Source organism: Taudactylus pleione, unplaced genomic scaffold, assembly GCF_031769625.1.
Source record: "Taudactylus pleione unplaced genomic scaffold, aTauple2 ptg001990l, whole genome shotgun sequence".
Classification (NCBI taxonomy): Eukaryota; Metazoa; Chordata; class Amphibia; order Anura; family Myobatrachidae; genus Taudactylus; species Taudactylus pleione.
In genome coordinates this window covers 4,957,919-4,982,795 of record NW_028286386.1, presented here as the reverse complement: position 1 = coordinate 4,982,795, position 24,877 = coordinate 4,957,919, and the positions used below count along the sequence as shown (strand labels likewise).

Sequence of the window (24,877 nt, the reverse complement as noted above, 5' to 3'; positions counted from 1 at the left end):
CAGGTGACTTACTTAATATGTCAGTCACTTTTAATTAACCATTGTGCTCAAGCATGGAATTTCTTAATACCTGGACTGTTAGGGTTCTTGAGGACCGAGTTTGGGAACCACTGGCATAAGGGATGATGTTGGAGAGTATGGAAATGTACCTTACATTCAGACACAGAGAGTGTTCTGTTTCTTTAAGATGTGATTATGTTCCATATATAAATTTAATTGATGAAGCTGGATTAAGATATTCTCTAGGATAGGAAGAAGATGGCTGCATCTGACGGTGTAAGTGGAGCATTAGTTGATATTTAAATCTGAAGTATGGCTAAATAAATATAATACACACTTTAATATATATTCTATATAGAGATAGAGACAGCATAATTGAATTCACAATACTTTTATTATATCTATGAGAACTTTGCTTTTACAGGAAAACTACCACTGGAGTTAGCAATAAGGAAATAAGTAAAATAACCCTGTTTTAGTGAATGTCTTATTTATGCTGTTTCCATTCTGAGATTTTGTTACCTACTAGTAAGTACAATGTACATGTCTTATTTAGCAATCGGAATACTGTTACATTAGACTTTATACTAAAATTCTGTATGCTAAATAACCTATATAAAAACAAATATATATATTTTTTTTAATGAATACGCCTTTTTGCGTTTCACTATGAAGACTGCAACATAAAAACGATGGTTAGTAAATACCACTTTAGGTTTAAAAGCAACTCCTCTGATAGAGTAATGTGAGGTTACTTCAGCTACAAAATCCTGTTTCCGTGCAATGGGACAGAGCAGTTTGCTTGTGTAGATGTGATACGGACCTTCCTTAATGCTGGGCATTTAGTGTGGTGGTGACCTCTCGCTTACATTTGCTATATGACATCTCTCCTCTAGGTAACCATGAAGGGTCTCCAGCGGAGAGACAACGAGAAAAGGAAAAAGAAAAAGGAAGTGGTCGTTCTGGAACATGTAGAGAAACATCTTCTACAGAGCAGGTAATACGGATGGGGCTGAATTCCTGAACAAGCTGGCAAAACAATCCGCCACCAGGGGGAGCTGTGTAAATGTTTTTGCTGGCAGCAGAAGTAAACCGGCCGTATGGGAAGTGATAGGATGGTTGTAACATAAACTATGGGCTGAAGAAAACCATATTTTATTTTTCTCATTGCCTATTAAGCAGTGTATAGAACATCTGTAATCAGCGGTGGATATGTAGTTTTGGGGGGGGGGGGGGGGACGGGAGAGGGGAAGGGGTTGCAGAAAAAAATGTTCTGACTAATGTTTTCTTATATAGCACAATATCCATGTTTTATCGCTCTCATCTCAAATGGTGACTGTCACTGTAGTTAGTCATTCTGTCCCACCATTGATGCCTACGGTCTACATCTGACAAACACAAACTTAATGCATATTTGCCTGCTCTCCCATAATGCTCCAGAATTTGGGGGAGTTTTTCCTGCCTCATGTGAGAGCAGCAAACCCTTCTAGATCCCAGTCACCAATTTAGGGCCATATTCAATTTGAAGTGAAAACCCATTATTGGCGATAATTTATCGCCGATGATGTAATTTTCACATGTTTCAATTATCCCCATATTAAATTTCAAAGCCTTTTTTTTTTTTTTTTTTTTTTTTTTCTGCCAGTGCGAAAAGTCTTTTAAAAAAAAAATGGGGATAACTTTTCACCATATTTTACATGGTGAAAAAAGTGCAGAATTGGGGTTTCGGGATGCAGGCTTAAAAAAAAATAGCCTGTACCCCTGGGAGTGTCCTTTAAACGTTGTGGCAAAAAAAAGTTTTAAAAAATTGTCAGGACACCCCAAAAAATGTACTTTAATTTGGGGGGCAAACTTCTAAACTAGCGCAATTTATTCCTGAGGGGTTGCCATGTATGAGTCAGGTGTTTTCTTCAGTGCGATCGATTTGCCATCAAAGTGAATATGGCCCTTAGTGAGGTGGTTCACAGCAATTACTCCCACTCCCCCCTTCATAGCTAGGCCCATAAAACCTCTCGATGGCCCTGGAGAGTACAAAAATGGAAATGTTTACATATGAACATTCCAATATAATTGGGGTTATACAGTGCTTCATCCATATACCACAGAACATTGTCCTCTCATCACTGAAGTGTGCATATTGTTAGGTGTATTGCAGAAGTGTACTTATTGGTGTTTCTCATACTTGCATACTCTCCTGGAATGCTGTGAGAATCCTGATTCTCTGGCGGCTCAGGTGGAAAAGTAGGCAAGTCTCCTAATTGAAATGGGAGATTTGCACTGAATTGTGTTTGTGCCCCTCCCATTGCTTTGTAATGCCGGTAATAGCAACTTTGCGTAATGGAGGCCAGGGCTAAAATGATGTGATTGACACCTTTCTCCTCACTGCTCCATGCACCCCGTGTCTCCCAGCTGACTGACAACTCTTCAGTTTTATTTATCTTTAAATCAGGGCCTGCATGATGCGGCACGCTGGGCTGGGGAGGAGGCGCTGCTGCCGCAGCTTTCTTTTGCTGGGCGCCTGCTGATATTTTGTTACCAGCAGCAGGGCCTAAACTAGGATTTTTGTCACCTGGGGCAAGGCCATAATTTGGCACCCCTCAAAAAACAACAGAGGGTGTGGTTTTGTGACCCGGTAATGTCCCTTACAACACATTATGCCACAGTAAGGCCCCCTTTACATTAAGCCACAGTAAGGCCCCATCTCCCTTCTCCCCATCTCCCTTCTCACCCACCCCATGCCAGGGCCATGGGGTGGGTGAGCTCGGGGCAGGACTGCCACATGCTGGGGAACTGTCAGTATTGCCGTCATTGTGATGTGGCGCCACTCGAGAACCAATTAGAGCTACTGGACCGACAGCCTCTGCTGATTGGCTGCTGGTTCACGAGCACTGACTGGCTTGCGACTGGCACCACTTTAGACTGACTGTGTCTCTGTGCCTCTCAAGGCCGGGATGTGGCTCCAAGCCTACAAGAGCAGCAACCTAGCCTCCTGGCAGCCTCTCCCCGGCACCCCCTCAAGTCCGGCACCTGGGTCACATGCCCCCTTAGCCCTCCCCAGTTGTGGTCCTGCCAGCAGGCATTTGGAGGCCCCTACCCTGTAGCCAGAGGCAGGAGCTTACTTCTGAGTTACACCTTCCGGCCCCCACAGTGTGTGCAAGGAGAGATGTCATGATGTCAAAGGCGCCAAATGACCCCTATTGTCGTGCCAGGGTTCTTGCGACTTAGCTGCAACAAGTTCTTGCGACTTAGCTGCAAAAGTTATCAGCCCGCAACATATCTATTGGCTGATTGGTAAGTGTGTATAGGTTACCTAATTGACCGCTCTAATGATGGAGCAGTCTGCTGACCGATCCATCGTCTTAGTGTATACACAGCATTATTCATGTTCAGTCCTGATTGAACATCAGCAATATTGGTGAAGGCTACTGTGTGCAAGGTCTACTTCAGTGGGTATTTCTATAAGCCTTTTTGGTCACTAGAAAATCTACTAGCCGCTAAGGCTAGTTTATTTAACATATCCCTAAAAATCCTATGGAAACAGCATTTTATGCATGACTTGGGTACATATTATTGCTATTAAACAAAAGCTCAGCACAGAAAATCTTGCCATCTCCTGCATGCAGCTAGTTAATGTAATGTAGATTAACAGTCCTTTTTTTACTTTTTAAAAAATTTTTTTTTATGGGACTGTGCTATTGAATAGAGCGTTATTTTGGCTCTTGATCCTGTAAAATGAATGTGTACTTGAGATAAGTTGATGTACAGGTATTAGTATGTATGGAAAGGAATACTTCTCGCACAATACTGTAAATCCGTAAGGGGTCTATTCATCATACCTAATGGCCCGCTACACAGGCGGAAATGCTAGTTTCCCCATATTTAAGGTAACTGGCCATTCATTAACAGGACTCCAATATGACCACTTGATATTCTGCAAGATCTGAAAACGTAATGTGTTTGGCGTTTCTCTGCTAGAACAAATGCCATTTTCAGATGGCACTTGTTCTTGGAGTCCCGCTCCTTATGGGATCTCTCCACTGCCACCTCACTGCCTCCCCAGCGGCTCTGCGCATGCATGACCTCAGGTCACATGTGGGAAATCAACTTTGTGCTAAAATAGAAAGAATTGGGACACCTGCCACAATTGAAATGCACTAGTCTTGAGAAAGTTCCCTTGATTTAGTGAACAAAAAAAATGTATTGACGTCATCCCCCCACAACCCTGATATATCCTCTCAAGTGCTGGTCTCACTTACAGTGCAAGTAATGCATAGCGCTCTGCATAAGACAGTGGTCCAGACTTCAATTTGACTTGTGATGGTTCGACAGCACTGGGAGCTGCAGCGCAGATTTGATCCAGCGATGTTCACTTCTAGCAGTCAGGGACCTACAGTAGCCGTTACTCTTCCTAAACCTATGAGAGACTGTTCCATCAGCTATTTCAGCTGGTGGCTGATCCAGCCTTGATTCACATGGAAATTTCTGCTCCCTAAATTGAGACTACAGGCTTTTCCTTCTATACTGACACCTATGCAGTAGGACATCCTGTATTATGGACTGAGGTAACCACATTAATTCTTTCTTGCTGTGACCTCATTCATCAGCACTCGCTCATATATGAAATAATAGTGCTGACACAGTGATTTCTCTACCTACTAAAGATATTGATGGAATAAATTCTCAGTGTGGCTTGTGCCCCTTTACCCATTTAGGTGAGCTGGCAAGTTAATACTCCTTTATATGGAACTTTATTAGACCTACTGCACACTGTTGCTGTAAAGTGCTATATTTTATTACATAGTGCAAATTGTTGCAACTTTATATTATCAACTTTGTTATTAAAGTCTATTTGTTTTTACAAACTGCCTCATTAAATCCATAATGAGTATATAAAATATAGTTATTACAAAGATCTTATTACTGTAACTATTATGTACACCAGCGCAGTGAAATTGGTATACATTCTGTATACCAGACTATCGCACATGTGCAGAAGACTGGGACAGGTGAGGAATGCTGATACAAAACTAGCAGTGTTCTTCCTTTTTATACTACATTCCTGGGTCTGACCCATTACAGAACTGGGACAGATGCCTTTCAGATCACACTGCCGATCCAAGTTATTCCCTGATCGGCGTCATTCACATTGCAAACTGGTGCAGTGGAATTGGTCTGCCGGCGCTTGGAGATGATGACCTCTCCAAACGCCAAAAAATCCGGAAGTCTCCATCCTGTAAATGGGACCTGGGTCAGATGACCCGGGTTACCCAATTACACTGCAGGGTTACACAGGTCATTCCCGTGTTAAACCCCTACAAACTACCCGGGTTGAATTGCTGGGTCATTAGACCTGGGTTTCTAACCCTGGAACTTTTTACACCTAGCAGCAACCCAGGTTAACCTGTGTTTTAACTGGTTTAAAAGGGTTATTACTGATTGCTGAAGTGCTCCGGTGAAAAGTATCCCCCGTGGTGAGGCCCCCCAATGATTAATTGACAATACATGCTGAGAAATTCCAAATTGAGTACACCAATTGAAGTTTAATACAGAAAACACATATTTAAATACATTCTAGGAACTCTCAAAAGCAGAACGCGATCATATTGTTGGTCAATATATGGTAATTGTTTTAAAATGTGTATGTTTAATCATCACCTACCAGGTTTGTTCCAGGGCAATTACCATTGTGATTAGTGACCCACCTGAAAGAAGAAAAATAAAATAAAATATATATCTCCTACTAGATTTGATCCAAGCTCTTTACCCTGTTTGTGATTAATGACTCTGTGATGAAATCAGTGAGGGTCATTACTAAACTCCTTTTCTCAGATAATGGGTTGATATTCTGTACTCAAACTGTTTGAACTTAAATTTGAATCCAATATTGCGAACTACAAGTGATAAGTAATATATTCTAAGTTCACTATGGTATTGTGGTTATCTGATCTTGGCAAGAGATAACAAAGGACTTGTGAGGCACAATACAAACAGTTCTGTATATCATGATACCCAGTTGGATCTATCTTCCCAAACTCCACCATTACAGTCCAGGTTTTAAGGATAACTGTGCTTGAGCACAGGTGACTTAATTAGCACCTCAGTTAATCTGATTGAACCACCTCTCCTCTCATGGATATTTATGGAGTTTGGGAACCCCTGGTATATTGTTCAAAAATGTTAAAAGGGCATGCAAAGGGTTTCCTATATAAAATTGAAGTGTTAATGATATTGGCAAAGGCTTCCTTAGTGCTTGAAATTCGATTGAATCAATGTCTACTGTTTCTGTAGATGGGCACTATGGTTCTTCAAAAATGTCAAAAGCCAACCATGGCAGTGTAACTTGCGTCTTGTTACAACATTCAACACTGTGGAAGACTTCTGGGCGTGAGTATGGCACCTTACTCCATATGGTTACCTGTTTACTTTGTGCTACTTTATAATTTATTACAGGGGTAGGCTACATGTGGGGCTAGTACTTGATGTTTAGAGTGGCACCTGCAGGACACTTCCCCTCTTCCCTCCTACTATTCCTTCTGTCACAGATGAGACCTTTTTTGAGGCATTACACTCTCTTCAAACCATTGTTTGGTCTGCATACCCAGCACAGTCTGGGCCCAACCTGTGACTTCATGATGTCATTATATTGTGCAGGACTGACTGGGGCATCCTCAAGACCCTAGATTGGCTGCACATACTGTGCTGGGTTTCCTTCTGGAGTACTGGGGGGGGGGGGGGGGGGAGACTGTGCTTCCTACAGAACCTCTGTAAGACTGCACTAGTTGCTCATAGCTAGCTTCAGCCCTGGTCTGGGCCTCTGGTGCGTGATTCCTGCCACATTTGGTGCCTGACTCAGAGTTGTGTGCAAACCCAATGTTTGGCGATCTGTGCGGATCTGTCTGCAACGACTGTCGTAGTGCCCCTAAGTGGCAACATGATTATGCTGTAGGGGTGGAGACTGTCAATGTCAGACCAGTTTTCGGTGTGATGAGGCCAGTGGCTGGATCCTTGGACACAGCTTCAATGGCCCCGGAACCATGAAATACTTCAGAAGCAGCAGCGGATCACAGAAGCATGTAGTGGGAGTCTTTCTTCTACAGACACCTCCTGCTGCTTTTATATATTCACACAGCAGCTGTGCCCAAAGACTTTGGACACAGCTGTTGTGTGAACTGTGGGCCTGATTCAGACCCATTCGCACGCAGCAGTCAGCAGCCAAAGTATGCAAATCCTGCGATTGCTAGCAAGACGTTAGCACGCCCACTATGTCTTGCTGTGCGATTGCGGTATGTATTTGGATGCTCACCAGCCTGATGCAAGACGTCCACTTTCCCTTAGTAACGTACATGTCCAGGACGTGTATTAAACAATCGGTAACATCTGACCCATACGCAGCACTTGTGGCTGGCCATACCCTACCGCAAGCACAGAGTGCTGCTGTGTGTAATTCAGCCATGTGACGTGTACACTGACTATGCACACCCCTGAAATGGCATCCAGATGCACACGCGCCTGCGTTCACACCACTACACCCCCATTTTCATCGACCACCACCCACAAATGGCACGTCCTGTCACTCATTCTAGTGAAGCATCTGTATACAATGTGCGATCACTTCACTATCATATGGACTTGTTCACGCACTGTGTCTTATACGCATGTGCAGATTGCGAACATCGGCAGGCTACGTGCAAACGCAGCCTAGCAAACTGGTCTGAATCGAACCCTTAGTCCTGCTTGGTTGAATAACAATTCAAACTTCGGATGCATTTCTTATTCTCTAGGCTACATATCCACCTAACTTGAGCAATACTGACTTTAACATAGGAAGGGAACAGGGAACGTGGTTGGGTGTGTGTGTTTGACAGTTAAAATATGGACACTCTCAATGGGTGACACTGAGGTCAAACCTGGCATGCCAACATGTAACTCATGTTAAGTGTTTGCTTTACAACGTCACACAATGCTTACCATCATGTTTGTACTTGGAGCTGTAAAGCCGACACTGTTAAAATGCTCTAAATAGCATCTTTAACATGTCGGCATGCTGGGTTCGATCAGTGTCACCGTTGTGAGTGTCGTTTTCTGTCAGAACCCGCATTGAGCATGCGCCAGGTACAGCTGACTCGCTCTCTCATGCACTCAGTTCATACTTGCTGTCTTATGCTGTTGTGAAAGGCTGGGAATGGTTACAGCAGTCCAGTTTTCTCCTTGCCGGGACATGCCTTTATCGCATGGTCTGTCTGTAAAATATGTGAGAGTAGACTAGAATTATGAAGCAGCTTCTGAATATTTTACTAAATAGACCCCTATGTATGTTCTGTGACCTCCCTTTTTAACTTGTACATACTGTTGGAGATATTTGGTGTTGTGACTCAGTGTGATTATGCTACTAATGTATTAGTACACTTTTTTTTTTTTTTTTTTTTTTTTTTTTTTTTAATTAAACTATTTGCAAACTTAACTTGGTCTACAGATAAAATACTAAATATGTTGCTCAAAAAAATAAAGGGAAGACTAAAATAACACATTCTAGATCTGAATTAATGAAATATTCTTATTAAATACTTTGTTCTTTACATAGTTGAATGTGCTGACACCAAAATCACACCCATGGAGGTCTGGTTTTGGAGCCACACTCAAAATTAAAGTGGAAAAACACACTACAGGCTGCTCCAACTTTGATGCAATGTCCTTAAAACAAGTCAAACTGAGGCTCAGTAGTGTGTGTTTGTGGCCTCCACATGCCTATATGACCTCCCTACAACGCCTGGGCATGCTCCTGATGATGAGGTGGCGGATGGACTCCTGAGGGATCTCCTCCCAGACCTGGACTAAAGCATCTGCCAACTCCTGGACAGTCTGTGGTGCAACGTGGCGTTGGTGGATGGAGCGAGACATGACGTCCCAGATGTGCTCAATTGGATTCAGGCCTGGGGAACGGGCGGGCCATTCCATAGCATCAATGCCTTCATCTTGCAGGAACTGCTCACACACTCGAGCCACATGAGGTCTTGCATTAGGAGGAACCCAGGGCCAACCGCACCAGCATATGGTCTCACAAGGGGTCTGAGGATCTCATCTTGGTACCTAATGGCAGTCAGGCTACCTCTAGCGAGCACATGGAGGGCTGTGCGGCCCCCCAAAGAAATGCCACCCTACACCATTACTGACCCACTGCCAAACCGGTCATGCTGGAGAATGTTGCAGGCAGCAGAACGTTCTCCTTGACGTCTCCAGACTGTCACGTGCTCAGTGTGAACCTGCTTTCATCTGTGAAGAGCGCAGGGCACCAGTGGCGAATTTGCCAACCTTTGTGTTCTCTGGCAAATGCCAAACGTCCTGCACGGTGTTGGGCTGTAAGCACAACCCCCACCTGTGGACGTCGGGCCCTCATACCACCTTCATGGAGTCTGTTTCTGACTGTTTGAGCAGACACATGCACATTTGTGGCCTGCTGGAGGTCATATTGTAGGGCTCTGGCAGTGCTCCTCCTGTTCCTCCTTGCACAAAGGCTGAGGTAGCGGTCCTGCTGCTGGGTTGTTGGCCTCCTATGGCCTCTTCCACGTCTCCTGATGTACTAGCCTGTCTCTTGGAAGTGCCTCCATGCTCTGGACACTACGCTGACAGACACAGCAAACCTTCTTGCCACAGCTCCCATTGATGTGCCATCCAGGATGAGTTGCACTACCTGAGCCACTTGTGTGGGTTGTAGACTCCGTCATGCTACCACTAGAGTGAAAGCACCACCAGCATTCAAAAGTGACCAAAACATCAGCCAAAAAGTATAGGAACTGAGAAGTGGTCTGTGGTCACCAGCTGCAGAACCACTCCTTTATTGGGGGTGTCTTGCTAATTGCCTATTATTTCCACCTGTTCAATTTGCACAACAGCATGTGAAACTGATTGTCAATCAATGTTGCTTCCTAAGTGGACAGTTTGATTTCACAGAAGTGTGAATGACTTGGAGTTACATTGTGTTCTTTAAGTGTTCCCTGTATTTTTTTTTGAGCAGTGTACATATGCATTGTATGGTCTGAAGGCTTCTGCTAATAATGCCTAGCTAACATATTTTTTTTTTTTTCTTCCCTCAGGCTCTATACACACATCCAGCTTGCAAGTAAACTATCATCTGGCTGTGACTACTCAATCTTTAAGGTGAGTTGACTCTTGGTTTCTACTGGCGTGGTTTATTCACTGGAGTCATAACTTCAATTCTGGACCATGACGCTACCAGTGTGGAGTTTGTATATTCTCTTCAGTGTGGTATAACTAGTCCTTGCTGGTCGGATAAGTAAAGTTAAATGCCAGCATATTGGTTAATATCACTGTGATAGTAAATTAAATATGTTGCTGGTAATAAGACTCGCTATAAAATGGGACTCAAAAGTATATTTGTTCTTGCGTTATATATACTGGAGAAATACCAGCAAGAATCATTGTCCTCTAGTGAATTATTTCTGACCATCCCAGATTTTACTGTTTTTCAAACCAAGACAACTTTTCCAGCCCAGAACTGGTATTCTTTTGGCTTTAATATATATGGTTTAATCTCGATCACTTTTGTTGGACCTACGATGATACTGCTAGCAATACCTGATTTAAACCTCTATGCGATCCTGCCTATATCTTCTAGAATTGTCGCAATTTAGCGTAATAAGTTGCACAGTAATTAAATGTCTTCAGACTTTGAATGTGTTTCCAAAGCACAAAATTATTATTCAACATAAAAACAGATGGTTACATGCTGTGATCTAAAGACAATTAGTGCAAATAAATCATACAGACCAATTGTTACATATGCACGCGCTCTGGGCCCAGATACCGGCATCAGCATTAGAAACCTCCGTCAACAGCACAGCAAGAAGACTCAAGACTGGGGTCAGAGAACGCACTTGTATACCCTTGCAGGGATAGGCAATACAATAGACAAGTTTGGCATGATTCCATTGGTTCTTCTTAAAGGTGCTTTTGTTACACGATAGTTTATTGGACAATTTCAAATGGACACAAACCGCCTCCAACCGCCCTTTGTCCTTTTTCCCACTGCATGCTAATCTAAACTGCTAACATTACACAGTACATTTTAATGTTTTAACTCTCTATAGTCCATAGTTTGCAGACGTCTGTTCCGATCTTCTCACCGATGGTATTGGAAATCTGTGGAGACATATTGATCAGTACAACACCAGACACTGTCTGCTTACCATGTACTAAACCTTAGATAACAAATGACCTTTATTACACAACATTAATAATCACTGAATAAACCTTGAATATTAAATTTTAATACTAGGGAACCTTTCATATAAGTGTGTAAGTATTGGGAAAAGACGCTAGTTTGCGTTGTGCGACTGTTTTGTGGAGTACATTATGATACGTGTTTTGCAGGGATAATTAGTTTATATGTTTTAGCAACTATTTATGTGGTGAGGACTTAACATTTCTATTGCGTGAGAATCTCACGACGCTAAATAGCATCACCGTATGTACTTATAGTGGTGAGTGTCACTAAAATGGCACTGGGCAGCCATTCGCAAAATGGTGTTACACAGATCTAATTTTAAACCGATCCTGTCTCAGCCAATTATCTGGCTTCGACACTGATTTAACCATTCACATTGTTTGTCTACAAAACAGAAAAATATCTCACTGCACTGGACCTTTATATGTATTCTCAAAAGTCAGAAAGTAGAACCCCTTCTAAAATTGATGTATATTAATATAAATTATTTTTGTATGTTATAAGGGGGTGCAACAGCAGAAATGGACGTAATGCACACAATTTCCAAATGAGTTGGAAGAAAGTCTGTCCTAGGTGCACAGAGATACTATCTGATTGTGTTTTAAAATATAACCTTTATTTATGTTTGTTAAAAATTCAAGATTTATATAAAAACTTATTATAGGCTTGGGTACACTTGGCTGTGATATTGTAACATTACATATGTTTAATTTATACTTGTCTGAGTACTAAGTGGTGCCACAGACACACTGAGCTGCAGTACTGTAATACAACTTTATCTATACAATGTAACAATTTCACTTGTGGACTGTATGTATTACTGCTGGTTAGCAGACTATTGGACTGAATACTGCAGCATCATAACAGACCTATTGGATGGTCATCTCGCTCACTTACCTCTTTGTAATTCATGTTTGATGAATACAGATGTAATGTACAGTATCAGCTGTTTATGGAATAATGTTATAATTTGTGGTACAATAACTACTTCAATCTTATTAAATGTGTACCCATTATACCACTATATATAATTATTATTATTATTATTATTATTATCCTTTATATGGCGCCACAAAGGTTCCGCAGCGCCTTACACAGTACATAAATGAGCACACAAGAAAAACCGTTAATAGTAATACAAAACAATGCAGGACAAGGTTATAAACTCAGCTGCAAAACACAAGCAGCAGGGCATGAGCAACCAGGTGTTAGGTGCCGTTGTGGGGAGTTAGGAGTAAATGATACTATAAGTAGGGGGAGGAGAAACACGTGAGGATGAGGGCCCTGCTCGTGAGAGCTTACATTCTAAAGGGGAAGGGCAGACAGACAGGGGCGACACAGAGGGGTAGATAGTGAAGAAGGAGCATGGAGCAGTGGGTTAGGATATGTGCTGCGGAATGTGTGTGTATAAGATGACCTGATGTTATGTAAAAATTAAGTCCTTCATACATCTATCTCTATGATAGAAAATAGATTGTTTGTGTTATTTACATGAGAGATGTACAAAGTAAAGTAGAAGCACTTTAATTTGTGTGTTACATTTTAGCATCTATATACAGCCTGACAAGAAATGCAGCTATTATGGGACTGTCCCGCCATCCTAATACAGTAGTGACTACTTTAGTTCCAGCTGCTGGGTGCTATATATACATCAAGCTGTGTATTTTGAGGTAAGGAATACCTTAAACATTATGTTGATCAATAGGAATAAGGAGTGAGAGATGGGCAGAACAAGTTTTCAGTGTTGATGCAGTAAATCCCCTATGACTGTTTTTATAAAACAATCATTCTACACCTGTGAATAGTTTACAGTAATATATTTGAGATCAGAAAAAAATTATAGGGAGTGAAGTAATTTCTTAAAATAAACATGGTGAATAGTGTACTAGATTACAACACAAGAGAGAAACTTGTAATAAAGAAACATCTTTTGCAACAATATCAAAATAGTTACAGTACATTTACAGTTGTTACAATTTTTAAGATGGCTGAAGAATATAAGAGAAATCTCAAGTGAACAGAGAATATTGGTTTAGTACTCTTAAGTGTATGTATGTATATGTGTGTGTGTGTATGTATGTATATATATATATATATATATGTGTGTGTTTTTTAAATAGATCTTGACTTTTTTAACAGCAAATATAAATAAAGGTTTATATTTTAAACGCGATCGGATAGTATCTCTGTGCCCTAAGACAGAATTCTTATCTTTGTTTATCTTCTGCTTTATGGATTTTGCATCTCCCTCCTTTTTATACCATTGCTGTAGATGTGACATCCATTTTGTTTTTTGATCTGTGGCTGCAATTAGTTCTGGTGCAATTCTAATTGGTGTTTATTTGATCTGTGTTTAATTTCCTGGTAAAGTGTGATAACCTGCCTGTTCTGCTTGTGGTCCCAAACTGGTATTGAGTAGAGCAGATACACCCCACTGGTATGGGGATTTATACATTTGGAATTCACTAAAAATTTTCTTGAAAATGTGAAGTCAACCTTTTTATGTAGATACAAAGCTTTTGCCATTAATTTTAATGGGGTGTCCAGCATTAGACACCAAATTTAAAATGATTGTGTGAATATCCATTAATTAAATCACCCAGCCTCAATGGCAGTAAAATTGTGTTAAAAAATAAATATAATTTTGTTCTGGATTTGCCATAGCTGAATGGGGAGCCAGGGGGTTTCCAAATTTTAGTGAGTGTGGCCAGTCCATGAGGGAATAATTGGCACTTATTCATCTTTAATATGCATTATACAAAGTGTATTGTATGTCATAATTCCAGCATATACAGGACCAGCGATCACAGTAAGCAGGAGCGTATCTATAATGGGTGTGCGGGGCACACTGGCCCACACCACACACCCTGCATCTATATTTTTAATACTTTCATCTCTGGAGTTGCATGTTGGCACTATCAGTGCTGTAAAAGTTGCCTGGAAAATGGCCACAGCGGCCATTTTCCTGGCTTTTTGTGCATGAGCAGTAGGGAAACTCAGCAGACTCTAGTGCCCAGAGTCTACAGCTGCTGCGCTCAGTGCGCTGCCAGCCGCCAGACAGAGGAGGAGGCCTTGGATGGGGACTGCACACAAGCTCCCTCCTTTCTGAATACGCCCCTGACAATAAGCCATTAGATGCGGCAATGGGCCAATCTTACCTGAGCTGAATGTTTTTATTCACATGTGGGCACCATTCCAGAGCAGTGGAGCAAGTCTGGGGGAGCAGCAGGGGCGTATCTACCCATTGCCCAGGATGGCACTCACCAGGGGCACTGGACAAAGGGGGGGGCACCATCCAGCAGTGCCACCAGCAGCCAATGGGTGGACTACCCTGCTAGTCCCCCGGGCCTTAAGTGTAGGGCAGACCGCAGTGAGAGCGGTCTGCCCTACACAGTTTACAAACACACAGCTTCCAGTGGTGGCTGCCTGTCAGACTCTCATTGGCTGCTGCGTCCATGGAGGGAGCCGGCTGGAGCTCACTCATGAGCTCCGCCTTCCGGCTCCCCCCACAGCGGGTGATTGGAGAGACATCATGATGGGTCTCTCCAATCCCATAGTGCAGAGCTAGAGCGGGCCCAGAAGGAGTGGACAACGGCGGTCGTCGGCAGGAGCGGGGTTCAGGTAAGTGTTTTTTTTTTTTTCTAGCACAGCACAGTAGGGGAGTGTGGCTACTAGGGGGCACTGTATAGGGGTGGCTGATTCTGGGGGCATGTTATGGGGGGTGGATGCTACTGGGGGCACTGTATTGTGGAGCCGCTACTGGTGGCATGTTATGGTGGGGAGGATGGACACTACTGGGGTCACTGTATAGGGGGACTACTACTGAGGGCAATGCATAAGGGGGGCTACTACTGGGGGTACTGCATAGAGGGGACTACTACTGGGGGCACTGCATAGGGGGGACTACTACTGGGGGGGCACTTCCTGAGATTATGGCGGGAGGGGGGTCAAGTCCATTACCTTGCCAGGGGCGCTCAGATCCCTGGGGAGCAGCAGAAGAATCTAGCACTGCCCTGGATGTATATGTACATATTGGTGTCCTTATGCACTAGATAGTATATTAATGATAGTCTAAAGCAGTGCACCCCTAGCAGTGCATGTTTTCCAAATCTCCTAGTTGCTGCATAGGTGTACTTATTACTGGCAGACACTTGTTAAATGATCTACAGGTGGTGCTTTTTAAGCAGATAGTCTTCATAATGGGAACTGCTTTTGATTGCTTGGTGGCAAAGGGGGGTCCCTGCTATGAACTTTGAGATTTTTATTTATTGCAAGAACTTTGCCTATTTTCCATTGGATTTCTACATGTGGTATGCATGTTGTAAATGCCAATGATGTGACTGTTATCATGCTTCCACATAGTGTAATTTTTTTTAAATAACTCACCAGCAAGGTCTAAATTGATCCAAATTTTTTTTTTTTTTTTTTTTAATGGATGCTCCCCTTTGTGTGTGAATCCCTATACTTTTTGTTTTTATTGTAATTTAAAGGATAAGCTAGATTTTAAATGATTTAATTATAAGCAAAATAAACCCTGTAATTCTGTATTGCATTGTTGGCAGTCCTTTTTTTTTTTTTTATCTTGTGTCCTCTGTAACAAGTGATTCCCGATTAGGTTTTGTTTTTTTAAATGAAATGCTATTATTTTTGAAGTTTGATTATATAAAGTTTTCCCCTCCTGCGATAAAGGCCATTTGCTGCATTTTCAAATTAAAAATTAACAATGTTGTATGTTCCAGTGATGCTAAATGTTTGTGTGCAGGATGGCATTGAGCCCATGTGGGAGGACAGTCGGAACAAGAGGGGTGGAAGGTGGCTCATCACTCTGTCCAAGCAGCAGAGACACAGTGACTTGGACTCCCTTTGGCTTGAGACTGTAAGTGGACAGATGTTTTCCAGTCTTACAAAGAATAACAATTTCCCAAAAAAGTCTCTCCTCCCTTGAGTCAATAATATATTGCCAATTTTGGCTTCCAATGTACAGTCATGGGCAGGTCATGGTCCTGGCCTGGATGGGGGTTTCATTTGTGTATTCTGTAGTGGTGTTGGATAGGAAATTATCAGCAGGCAGTGTGGAAAATAGTTTTGAATGTAATGAAAACCTATAACAGTTAATTAACGCTACGCTGTGTGTTAGACATGCTATTAGATTGGTTATTCTGTTAATGTGGACATGCAAGCAGTTTAGAAACTCTTGATGATGTTTAAAGGGTCTGTAAACATGTGAGCAACTCCTGCTATTAATTCCACCACCCCCCCATCCTCCTAGTCCTTCTTTTAGTGTTGTCCTATGTCTGCCTGCTATGTGCTGACTACGATTGACCTGAAAGCCCAACTGCATGTAGCAGCCTGTAACTGATGTACAGATGTGCTTAATTTGGTACGAGTTGCCAGCACGGGTAAGATGCACCACGACAAGTAGCAAGTAGATGGATCCCAATTTATTGTTTCCTGCAAAAGTATTTGTGTAATCTATCAGATTAAAGTAGCAAATTTTATGAAAAATCACAAGGTCTGGCTAATTTGTAGATTTAAAGGCACTGCACATTTAGCCATATGGCTAGATTTTAGGAAAGGTGTATGTGGACACATCTGTAACTTGCCAATTCATTAGTCTGGGATGAAACATGTATATGGAAACTGATGGAGTTTTGGCCATTGTTCAATCTGGGGCTGCTGCATTACAGGAGCTGTTACAATAGAAAGCAAACCACTTTTGTGAGACTGTAGTCATTTGTATCGGGAATCTGCTGAACTTTGATTACTGATAGTCTATAGGCTGCGCAGAATCTGTTCTGTGCATGTGCAGAACGCAGACCATCCAACATGACCCATTCCATTAGGTACAAAATGCTCTGCTCCTGGACTTCCCTCTTAATTTATGATTGCAGCCACCTGTGATGAAACACCTGTCACATCAATTACCTAGTTCAACACAGGTGATTGCAATCATACATTCAGGAGCAGAGTGTTTTGTACCTAATGGAATGGGTCATGTTGGAGGGTAGGAGAACTGGTCCTGCGTGATCGGAATCAGAGGGACAGCAGACTTAAGCTGGCCACACACTAGACCAATTTATATCCAACTAGTTGATTAGTTGGAATGAAAATCTTTGAAGGTATGAAAACAAATGACAATCAGCAATTTGCTCCCAAACGCCGGAAAATGGACTAAAAACTGTTTGAACAAATTGTTTAGATCAAACATTTAACAAACTTGTCTGACTTCCATTTTCATCTGTCTTCTGGCATTTAGGAGCAAATTGCTGATCATCAGTTACTCCCATACATTACCAGATTTTCATTCCAACCAACTAGTTGGCTGGTTGGATGACAGTTGGTCTAGTGTGTGGCCAGCTTAAGTGATTGACAGTCTGCTGTCATTTTCGGGCGGGGATGGCCTCAGTCTTCCCAAACTAAGGTGTGTTGCCGCCGTTTTGCTTTTCCTGGCCTTTTTTAGACATATGCGATGGTCACTCAGCCAGCCAAGGATCAGGCAGATGACCTGATGCTGCATCTGTGAATGCAGCTCTGATCATTAATGCATGCAGGAGGCATGACTCCTCCTGCTGCAGTAACCTAATCGGAAGCTGCTTGCATGCAGCTTTCGCAATTGGTCCAGTGCAGAATGACTTGGTCCATAAAAGGACTGCTACCATTTGTGTGTGTGTATGTGAATAAAGGGGGTAAGGTGCGCTCTACCTGGGTGTAGTGGTAAAAACTGTTGTGTTTAACATGGGTGAGTGTGGTGTGGGGTGACTCGGTATAGTGCAAGTGTTGCACTGCTGAGCAGTGTGGATGGGAATGGTGCTGTGGTGATAATGGTGCGATGGGAATGAGGATGGAACCGATGAAAATTAAACCAGCCAGACACAGATGTGAGGGCCAAATCTTTTATTGGAGTAGTCAGTGCTGCTCCGATGAGGTCCCGGGCAGGTATGGGAGGTGTGGTGGTGGATGGGGATGAGACTGGGGAGGTAGGTGGACCCTTTCAGGGGGCTCCTTGCCATGCGGTTCAGTGACCAGCATGCCACCCCTGCTGGCCCTATGGTCAACAGAGCCGGATTTAGACCTCATGGGGCCCTAGGCAAGATACAATTTTGAAGCCCCCTCCCATCCCTGGGGTGCTCTTCAATAGATGTACCAGTTCACAGTACAACTTTACATATATCCGAAAAAATTAAGGCACTACTCAATCAGCTTTTTCATGCAGTGTTATTTTGATCTTCACCACCCAGTAAAAACACCACCAATGCTGTATACTGCATCCAGCTATCATAGACAAGTGACAGTTCATATATACTTTATAGTACTTATATTGTCATCGCGTCTGTCGACTTCGGTCCAACTCTGGGCCATTCTAGACATCCAACAAGTTGTCACCACATTAGCAGCATGGCTCACAGACGCGATGACAAATATAAGTACTATGAAGTGTATATATAAACTGTTGATAGCTGGACGTAGTATACAGCATTGATGTTTTTTTTTTTTTACCTGGTGGCGAAGATTAAAATAACAGTGCATGAAAAAGCTGAAATGATGGAGTAGTGCGTGCGTGTGTATTTTTTAATCTAGTGACTTCAATGTGAATAATCCACTTCCCCCATTTTTGTAGGCTGGACCGCGTGACCTCACATCATGCGGTACTCGTGCAGTGCTCCTCTGGGAGCACTGTGATCAGGCAGGTTTCTTAGGGCAAAAGGGCTGTTGGTTGGAGGTCACCGGACCTGAGGTGGTCAGTGACCAGTGTGTGCGGCTGGTGGGATTGGTTGGCTGCTGGGTCCCCTGTGGCTGGTCCTGATGCCGCTGGTGTTGCAGAGGCACGGGTGGGTGAGCCGCTAGGACACTGGATGCAGGTGTGTGGTCTGGGACCACCCCTGAGGTGGGGGGTGGTCTGCCCGGGACACTTGGTTAGGCACGCTGGGGGAGGCTGGTCCAAGGTGGAGCCGAACACAGATGGGGTGAGCCAAGTGGGGGATGGCTGGCTGCATCAGCGGTTCCTGGTGGGGATGGAGAACGTTGGTGGCGACAAGCCAAGATGAATGTGGGTGTCCCAATGAGTTTCGGCACTTATGCCTTCATCAAGGAGGTTGTTCACCTCCTTGAAGAAGACATAACTTCAGAAACTCTTTGGAGACTCCCACATCAATCTTGGCTTGCCTCCACCGACTTTCTCCATCCCCACCAGGGACCACCGGTGCAGCCTACCACCACCCGCACATCGCCCGTACGCCTGCTGGTCTGCACCGCTCACCTCATCAGTGTTCGGCTCCACCTTGGACCACCATGCCTAACAGTGTCCCAGGCAGACTACCCCCCACCCCACGTGGTCCCAGACCACATGCCTGCATCTGGTCTAGCGGCTCACCCACCCGCGCCAGTGGCTCCGCAACACCAGTGGCACCAGGACCAGCCACAGGGGACCCAGCAGCCAAACAATCCCCCCAGCTGCACATGCTGATCGCTGACCACCTCAGGTCCGATGACCTCCAACCAACAGTAGAGTCGTGCACCTGCAGACCCACCGGCATTCTATAGACTTTGCTCACCGACATTCTGCAGCTACCACCTTTCCCTCAACTGCCACAATGTCGACATCCCCCTCTCACCACAAAACCTACCGGTAGGTAAGTAACACTGAGACTCTCACCTGCGACGCTGCCCAGGTGTTCCGACCCACTCTCCGCATCCACACCACCTCCCGAGACATCCTAGACTGTCGATCATAGGTTCAGCAGGGGTGACGTGCTGGTCACTGAACCGCACGGCAAGGAGCCCCCTGAAAGGGTCCACCACGCCTCCCTTACCTGCCCAGGACCTCATCGGAGCAGCACTGTGACTACTCCCGTCAAAGATTTAGCCCCCACATCTGTCTCTGGCTGGTTTCATTTTCACTTTCATTTCCATTGGTTCCATCCTCATTCCCATTGCACCATTATCACCACAGCACCATTCCCATTCCACACTGGGTATGGTGCGAGTGTTGTGCTGCTGATCAGTCACTCCACACCACTCACCCACGTTAATGCAACATGTAGCCCACAAATGCTGGACCGCTTTAATTTTAGTATGCAATTAGATTGGATTTTGGACACTCCCTCACCAATTAAATTCTCACTGCACATATCACATATGTCCCACATGCAGCGCAACATGGTTTAACCAGGTTGTTTCTTGTTTTTGCTTTGCTTCCAACCCCGAATCTGCACATTATAAATGATCATAAACCATTGCAGTGAGACCGTGTTGTGTTAATTGGGGGTGAAGTTGGGTTGAGGATGTAACTTTAGTTTACAAATACAGGCTCTATGGGTAAATATGAAGTGACCCAATTAGTATAAAGTCCCTTTTTTGGTGCGCATATTTGCCCATTGCTACACTTGTGTTGGTTTCTAGTTCCATCTGTAAATGTTGTGCTGCACAGATTGCAGAAAACTATTCCAAAACTAAATCATCCCAAATGAGCTTTTGTATATTTCTTCTCTTCCAGTTACTGTGTCTGATTGGGGAAGCTTTTAATGAATACAGTGAAGAAGTCTGTGGTGCAGTAATTAACATTCGGGCAAAAGGAGATAAAATTGCAATTTGGACGAGAGAAACTGAGAATAGAGAAGCTGTCACTTCTATTGGGTAACTCTGATGTTTCCAACACACTGAGGGTCTCATTCAGACCCGGTCGCAAGCACCAATGCGCTCGCAACCTGGTCAATGGTTAACCCTGTGCACGAGCAGCAGCCGCACTGCGTGTACACAAGCCCCGGAGCTCTCTACAAAAGGGGCAGCTGTCGCTGTTGATCGTCAGCTTGCCCCGTTTTGTAGGCGGGGTGGTTTCACAAACTGAGGCGTTCCTTAAGGAATGCCTGCCGTTTTGTGGGCAGCTGCACTGACATAATCAGTGATGTCAGTGGGGAGCTTCCTGCTCGACCATAGCAGGAAGCTCCCTGGGGCTTGCAGTTTCCAAGACCCAACCTTAGGGTCTCGTTGCAAGCCCCGATGGTTGCGATGGTGAACACATCAACCTGGTCGGTCGCTAAGCAATCAATAGAACAAATGCACACTACAGAGCTCATCCTGCAGGGGATTAAAACATGCTCCATAGTCAGACATTTGGTAGGCTCTGTTAGGTAAAGCTGTCACTTCATTGGTCGAGGTTGTACACAAAGAAAAGGGAAGGCATTTTCCCAATTGACCAAGTCCTAGCTTAGCAGTTGTAAAGAATTAGTTCACTGCAGGGATTTTTTAGGGCAGGGGTGCTGAACGCAGTGGACTACATATCTGTGCACAACAAAACACAGCCATTACTACACATTTTTGGCACCCTGTGTAAATAAAGAGCATTGTTGCCTCCATGCATAGCCGAAGCGGGGCGAGCGCGTGCTGAAAAAAGCAGGTGTGGTCTCGCTGGGAAGGGGCGCGTCCACACAATAGTACCCAGAGTGCAAATTATGCCACAAAGTAGTAATGCCCCTTATTCATGTAACGCAGTAATGCCCCCCCAGAACATTGCCACACAGTAATGACCATTAGAACACTATGCTCCCACTCTGCAAATCACCTGCTACCTATCTGGGCCCCGCTTCCTGTCCTACTTTCAATGGCCACCGGTGGTCTCCTCATGACCATGCCTGCCTGCGCTGGGAGAGCTAGAAGATCCGACGAGACCTCAGCTGCTCGCTCCAAACAGTGCCGTCCATGAGGCGGTGCTGCCAAGCAGCTCTGCATGCCAGGTCACAGGTGGTGCTGGAACTTGAAGATGCTGTCTACTCTGATTCCCATCGCACTTTTCATACCCAGCTGCCTCCAGAACTACATAATCACGTGGCTGTGTCATGTCAATGACTCGGCCATCAGCAGATGAAACTAGCTGTGGTTAGTATAGCGTAGTGCTGCCATGCGTGCTTGCGGCCATCCAGACCAGCCCATCTGGCCATTGTCCTTCTGGGAAGTGCCAGATGGCCAGTCCGGCCCTGTTTTCTATGCCATATTTTACTGTATAACCTCCTATGTTTTCCTTATTTTCACAATCGTAACTGTTGTGTGAGTAATGTATATAATAGTGTTGGGGGTTTGTAATGTAGTAGTAGTTTCAGTTTTTAATTTTTTTTGTGTGTTATTTTTTTGTTACACTGTATATCACAAAATGTTCCTCACACTGACCATTGAACATACCTCCCTGCATCTAGCTCATATTTTATTTAGGTCAGATTAGTGGGTGAATTTATAACCTGCCTATATACCCTGTAGGCTCTACTGCTTATAACCTACAGTACTCCAACCTTGACCTTCTCTTGGTATATTTGTTTCATGTTTATACAATTGATCTGTTTTTAATAGTGTTTCGCAAATCCAGTTTTATTGCCTTACTAAATCTGGCCACACATTACACAATCATCACTCCAACTAGTTAGCCTGTGGGAATAATGATTGTGTGTTTGACATTGTCCATCTAATCTTAGTCTACTTATGTATGTTAGGAGAAAAAAGTCTGGATAACCCTACTGTTTAATCGGCATTGGCACTTTCAGCTCAGTGCTAGTTATCCCCAAATTGGGTGGGGGTGGCATGGAGGCATGAGCTTCCACTTTTGAGTAATCTGTCCTAGTGCCAAGTGGCCCCTGGCTGGTTTGGAACCATGGTAGGAGGACTATACCACTGTAGACACCACCTCTATGGTTCCTCCAGTCCATTGCATTTTACACTAAAATCAGGGGGGACACTGGTTATCCCAAACCTTAGGAAAAACACACTTGAGGCAGTATTCATTCATGCATTTATTTCAGGCGAAACCCGTTATCGGCGATAATTTATTGCCGATAGCATCATTATTGCCTATTGTCATTATCCCTGTAGTCAATTACAAAGACTTTTCGCTGGTGCGAAAAGTCAATGTAACAAAAAACGGAGATTTTTCTCCAGCCTTTAGCTGGCAAAAAAAGTGCAGAATTGGGGTCTAGGGGTGCAGGATTAAATAATAAAAAAAAAAGGGCCTGCACCCCTGGGAATGCCCCCTAAAAACAGTGTGTGTAAAAAATAAAAAAAAAATAAAAAAAGACACCTCAAAAAAATGTAACTTTTGGGGTTTAAAAAAAAATGGGGAAGACACTTGTAAAATAGCTAAATTCAATCCAGAGGGGTTCCCATATGTGCCTGCCGCACATATGGGAACCCCTCTGTTTACTTCATTGCGGGTAGTAGCGGCAGGTGCACTTTTGAAGCATTTTTAAAAATCATTTTAGGGGCTTAAAATATGCTTGCACCCATTTTCATGTACCCCCAAATTTGACGGGCATAGTTATATTTAAAAAAAAAATTGCTCAATGCTCTTCTGCATCACCTTCTTCAAAGCCATATTTATGCACCTGCTGTGGCTATTTTAAAACCAGACTTCCCTTCAGCAGGCAAAAACTGGGGTACCCATAGGGATTCCCCATGTCTGCACATCTTTAAGAGGGGTGATGGGAAGTTTTTCCAAAAGTTCCCTTTTTTTTTTTTTTTTTTGCTGCTCTAAATATCACCGGGGTCCCGTTTTCGTGTCCTTTGAAATTGAATACGGGGATTATCGGGCACGTGCGCAATACTTTTCCACCTGGAAAGGAGGCGCAGGAGGCAAAGTCCAGCAGGCGAAAAGTCTGGACTTTTCGACTCAAATTGAATGTGGCCCTTAGCCTGTTAAGTTAGAAAAGCACCTACCTCCTAACATTGCAAAGGAGTATGATGGGATATATTTAGTGAAGCACAAAAACTTCTGTGTTATGCAGCTTAGCATATATATATATATATATATATATATATATATATATATATATATATATATATATATATAATATATTTTTTTTTTTTCAAGTAGTGTATTGGATTCGAACAAATCCGTGTAGTGCAACAAGGGTTTGCGACTTTTGTCTAGAAGCTAGTTGCCACATCTGATACTTGGCATGCTTATTCTCCATGAATGTGTAGGTTTGAAAACATTAATATACTGATAAAGTAAAGATAGATGCATCCTGCAATACTGCATTTTATAGACAAACTTTTTTTCTTTTTTTTTTTCTCTACAGCAAAGTGTACAAGGAAAGACTAGGCCTGTCTTCTAAGGTAGTCATTGGTTATCAGGCTCATGCAGACACTGCTACAAAGAGTAGCTCCCTGACAAAGAACAAATTTGTGGTTTGAAGACACTACAGCCAATTATCTACAAATCTAGTAGCACTTTTTTTTTTTTTTTCCTTGTGGTGAACATGTGTAGAAGGTGTTAAATGTAAATAAAATATTATACAGTTCATTACTGTGGGTGACTTTTTGTTTGTCCTGTACATAGTCTGGTAATCAGGCTTATGACGACATCTGGGTGACAGTTGGATATATTGGTTAAGGTGTAACGGGAAGACTTGCATCTTGACTGGAAACTATTTCTACAGTTATTCTACAGATGACTGCTGTGGTGGTCAATTAGTATTGTGCTTGGTTATGTTAAATAAATGAACTGGAATATGTTTCTTGGGCAAGACTGCGGAGACTCGTACTGACTGCTCTCATTTTCATTATTCTGTGAATTAACATCCCTGTTGCTCTGATAGAATACCACAACTGTGTAACACATTAGTAGTGGATAAATAAACTACAGTAGGTGTAGTT

At 43.3% G+C, this 24,877-nt stretch overlaps 1 protein-coding gene across 3 annotated transcripts; it reads left to right on the top strand.

The window, feature by feature from the left end:
* Nucleotides 1-183: 183 nt before the first annotated feature.
* Nucleotides 184-24,524, top strand: EIF4E1B (eukaryotic translation initiation factor 4E family member 1B). Of its 3 annotated transcripts, none has more exons than XM_088465429.1 (7): nucleotides 184-276; nucleotides 897-997; nucleotides 6,289-6,384; nucleotides 10,092-10,155; nucleotides 16,005-16,118; nucleotides 20,736-20,875; nucleotides 24,301-24,524. In XM_088465429.1, exons 1-7 carry the CDS (start codon nucleotides 259-261, stop codon nucleotides 24,413-24,415), a joined length of 648 nt encoding a protein of 215 aa, XP_088321555.1. In that variant the 5' UTR covers nucleotides 184-258; the 3' UTR covers nucleotides 24,416-24,524. The 3 variants fall into 3 exon arrangements, with proteins under 3 accessions (XP_088321555.1, XP_088321557.1, XP_088321556.1); XM_088465430.1 differs by lacking the exon at nucleotides 184-276 and adding an exon at nucleotides 510-528; XM_088465431.1 differs by lacking the exon at nucleotides 6,289-6,384.
* Nucleotides 24,525-24,877: the final 353 nt, after the last annotated feature.

Bases quoted from the DNA above. Each gene is read 5' to 3' on its own strand.
- EIF4E1B (XM_088465429.1), top strand. The intron at 6,385-10,091 runs GTGAGTATGGCA...TTCTTCCCTCAG, and splicing joins ACTGTGGAAGACTTCTGGGC to GCTCTATACACACATCCAGC. The intron at 10,156-16,004 runs GTGAGTTGACTC...GTTTGTGTGCAG, and splicing joins GTGACTACTCAATCTTTAAG to GATGGCATTGAGCCCATGTG.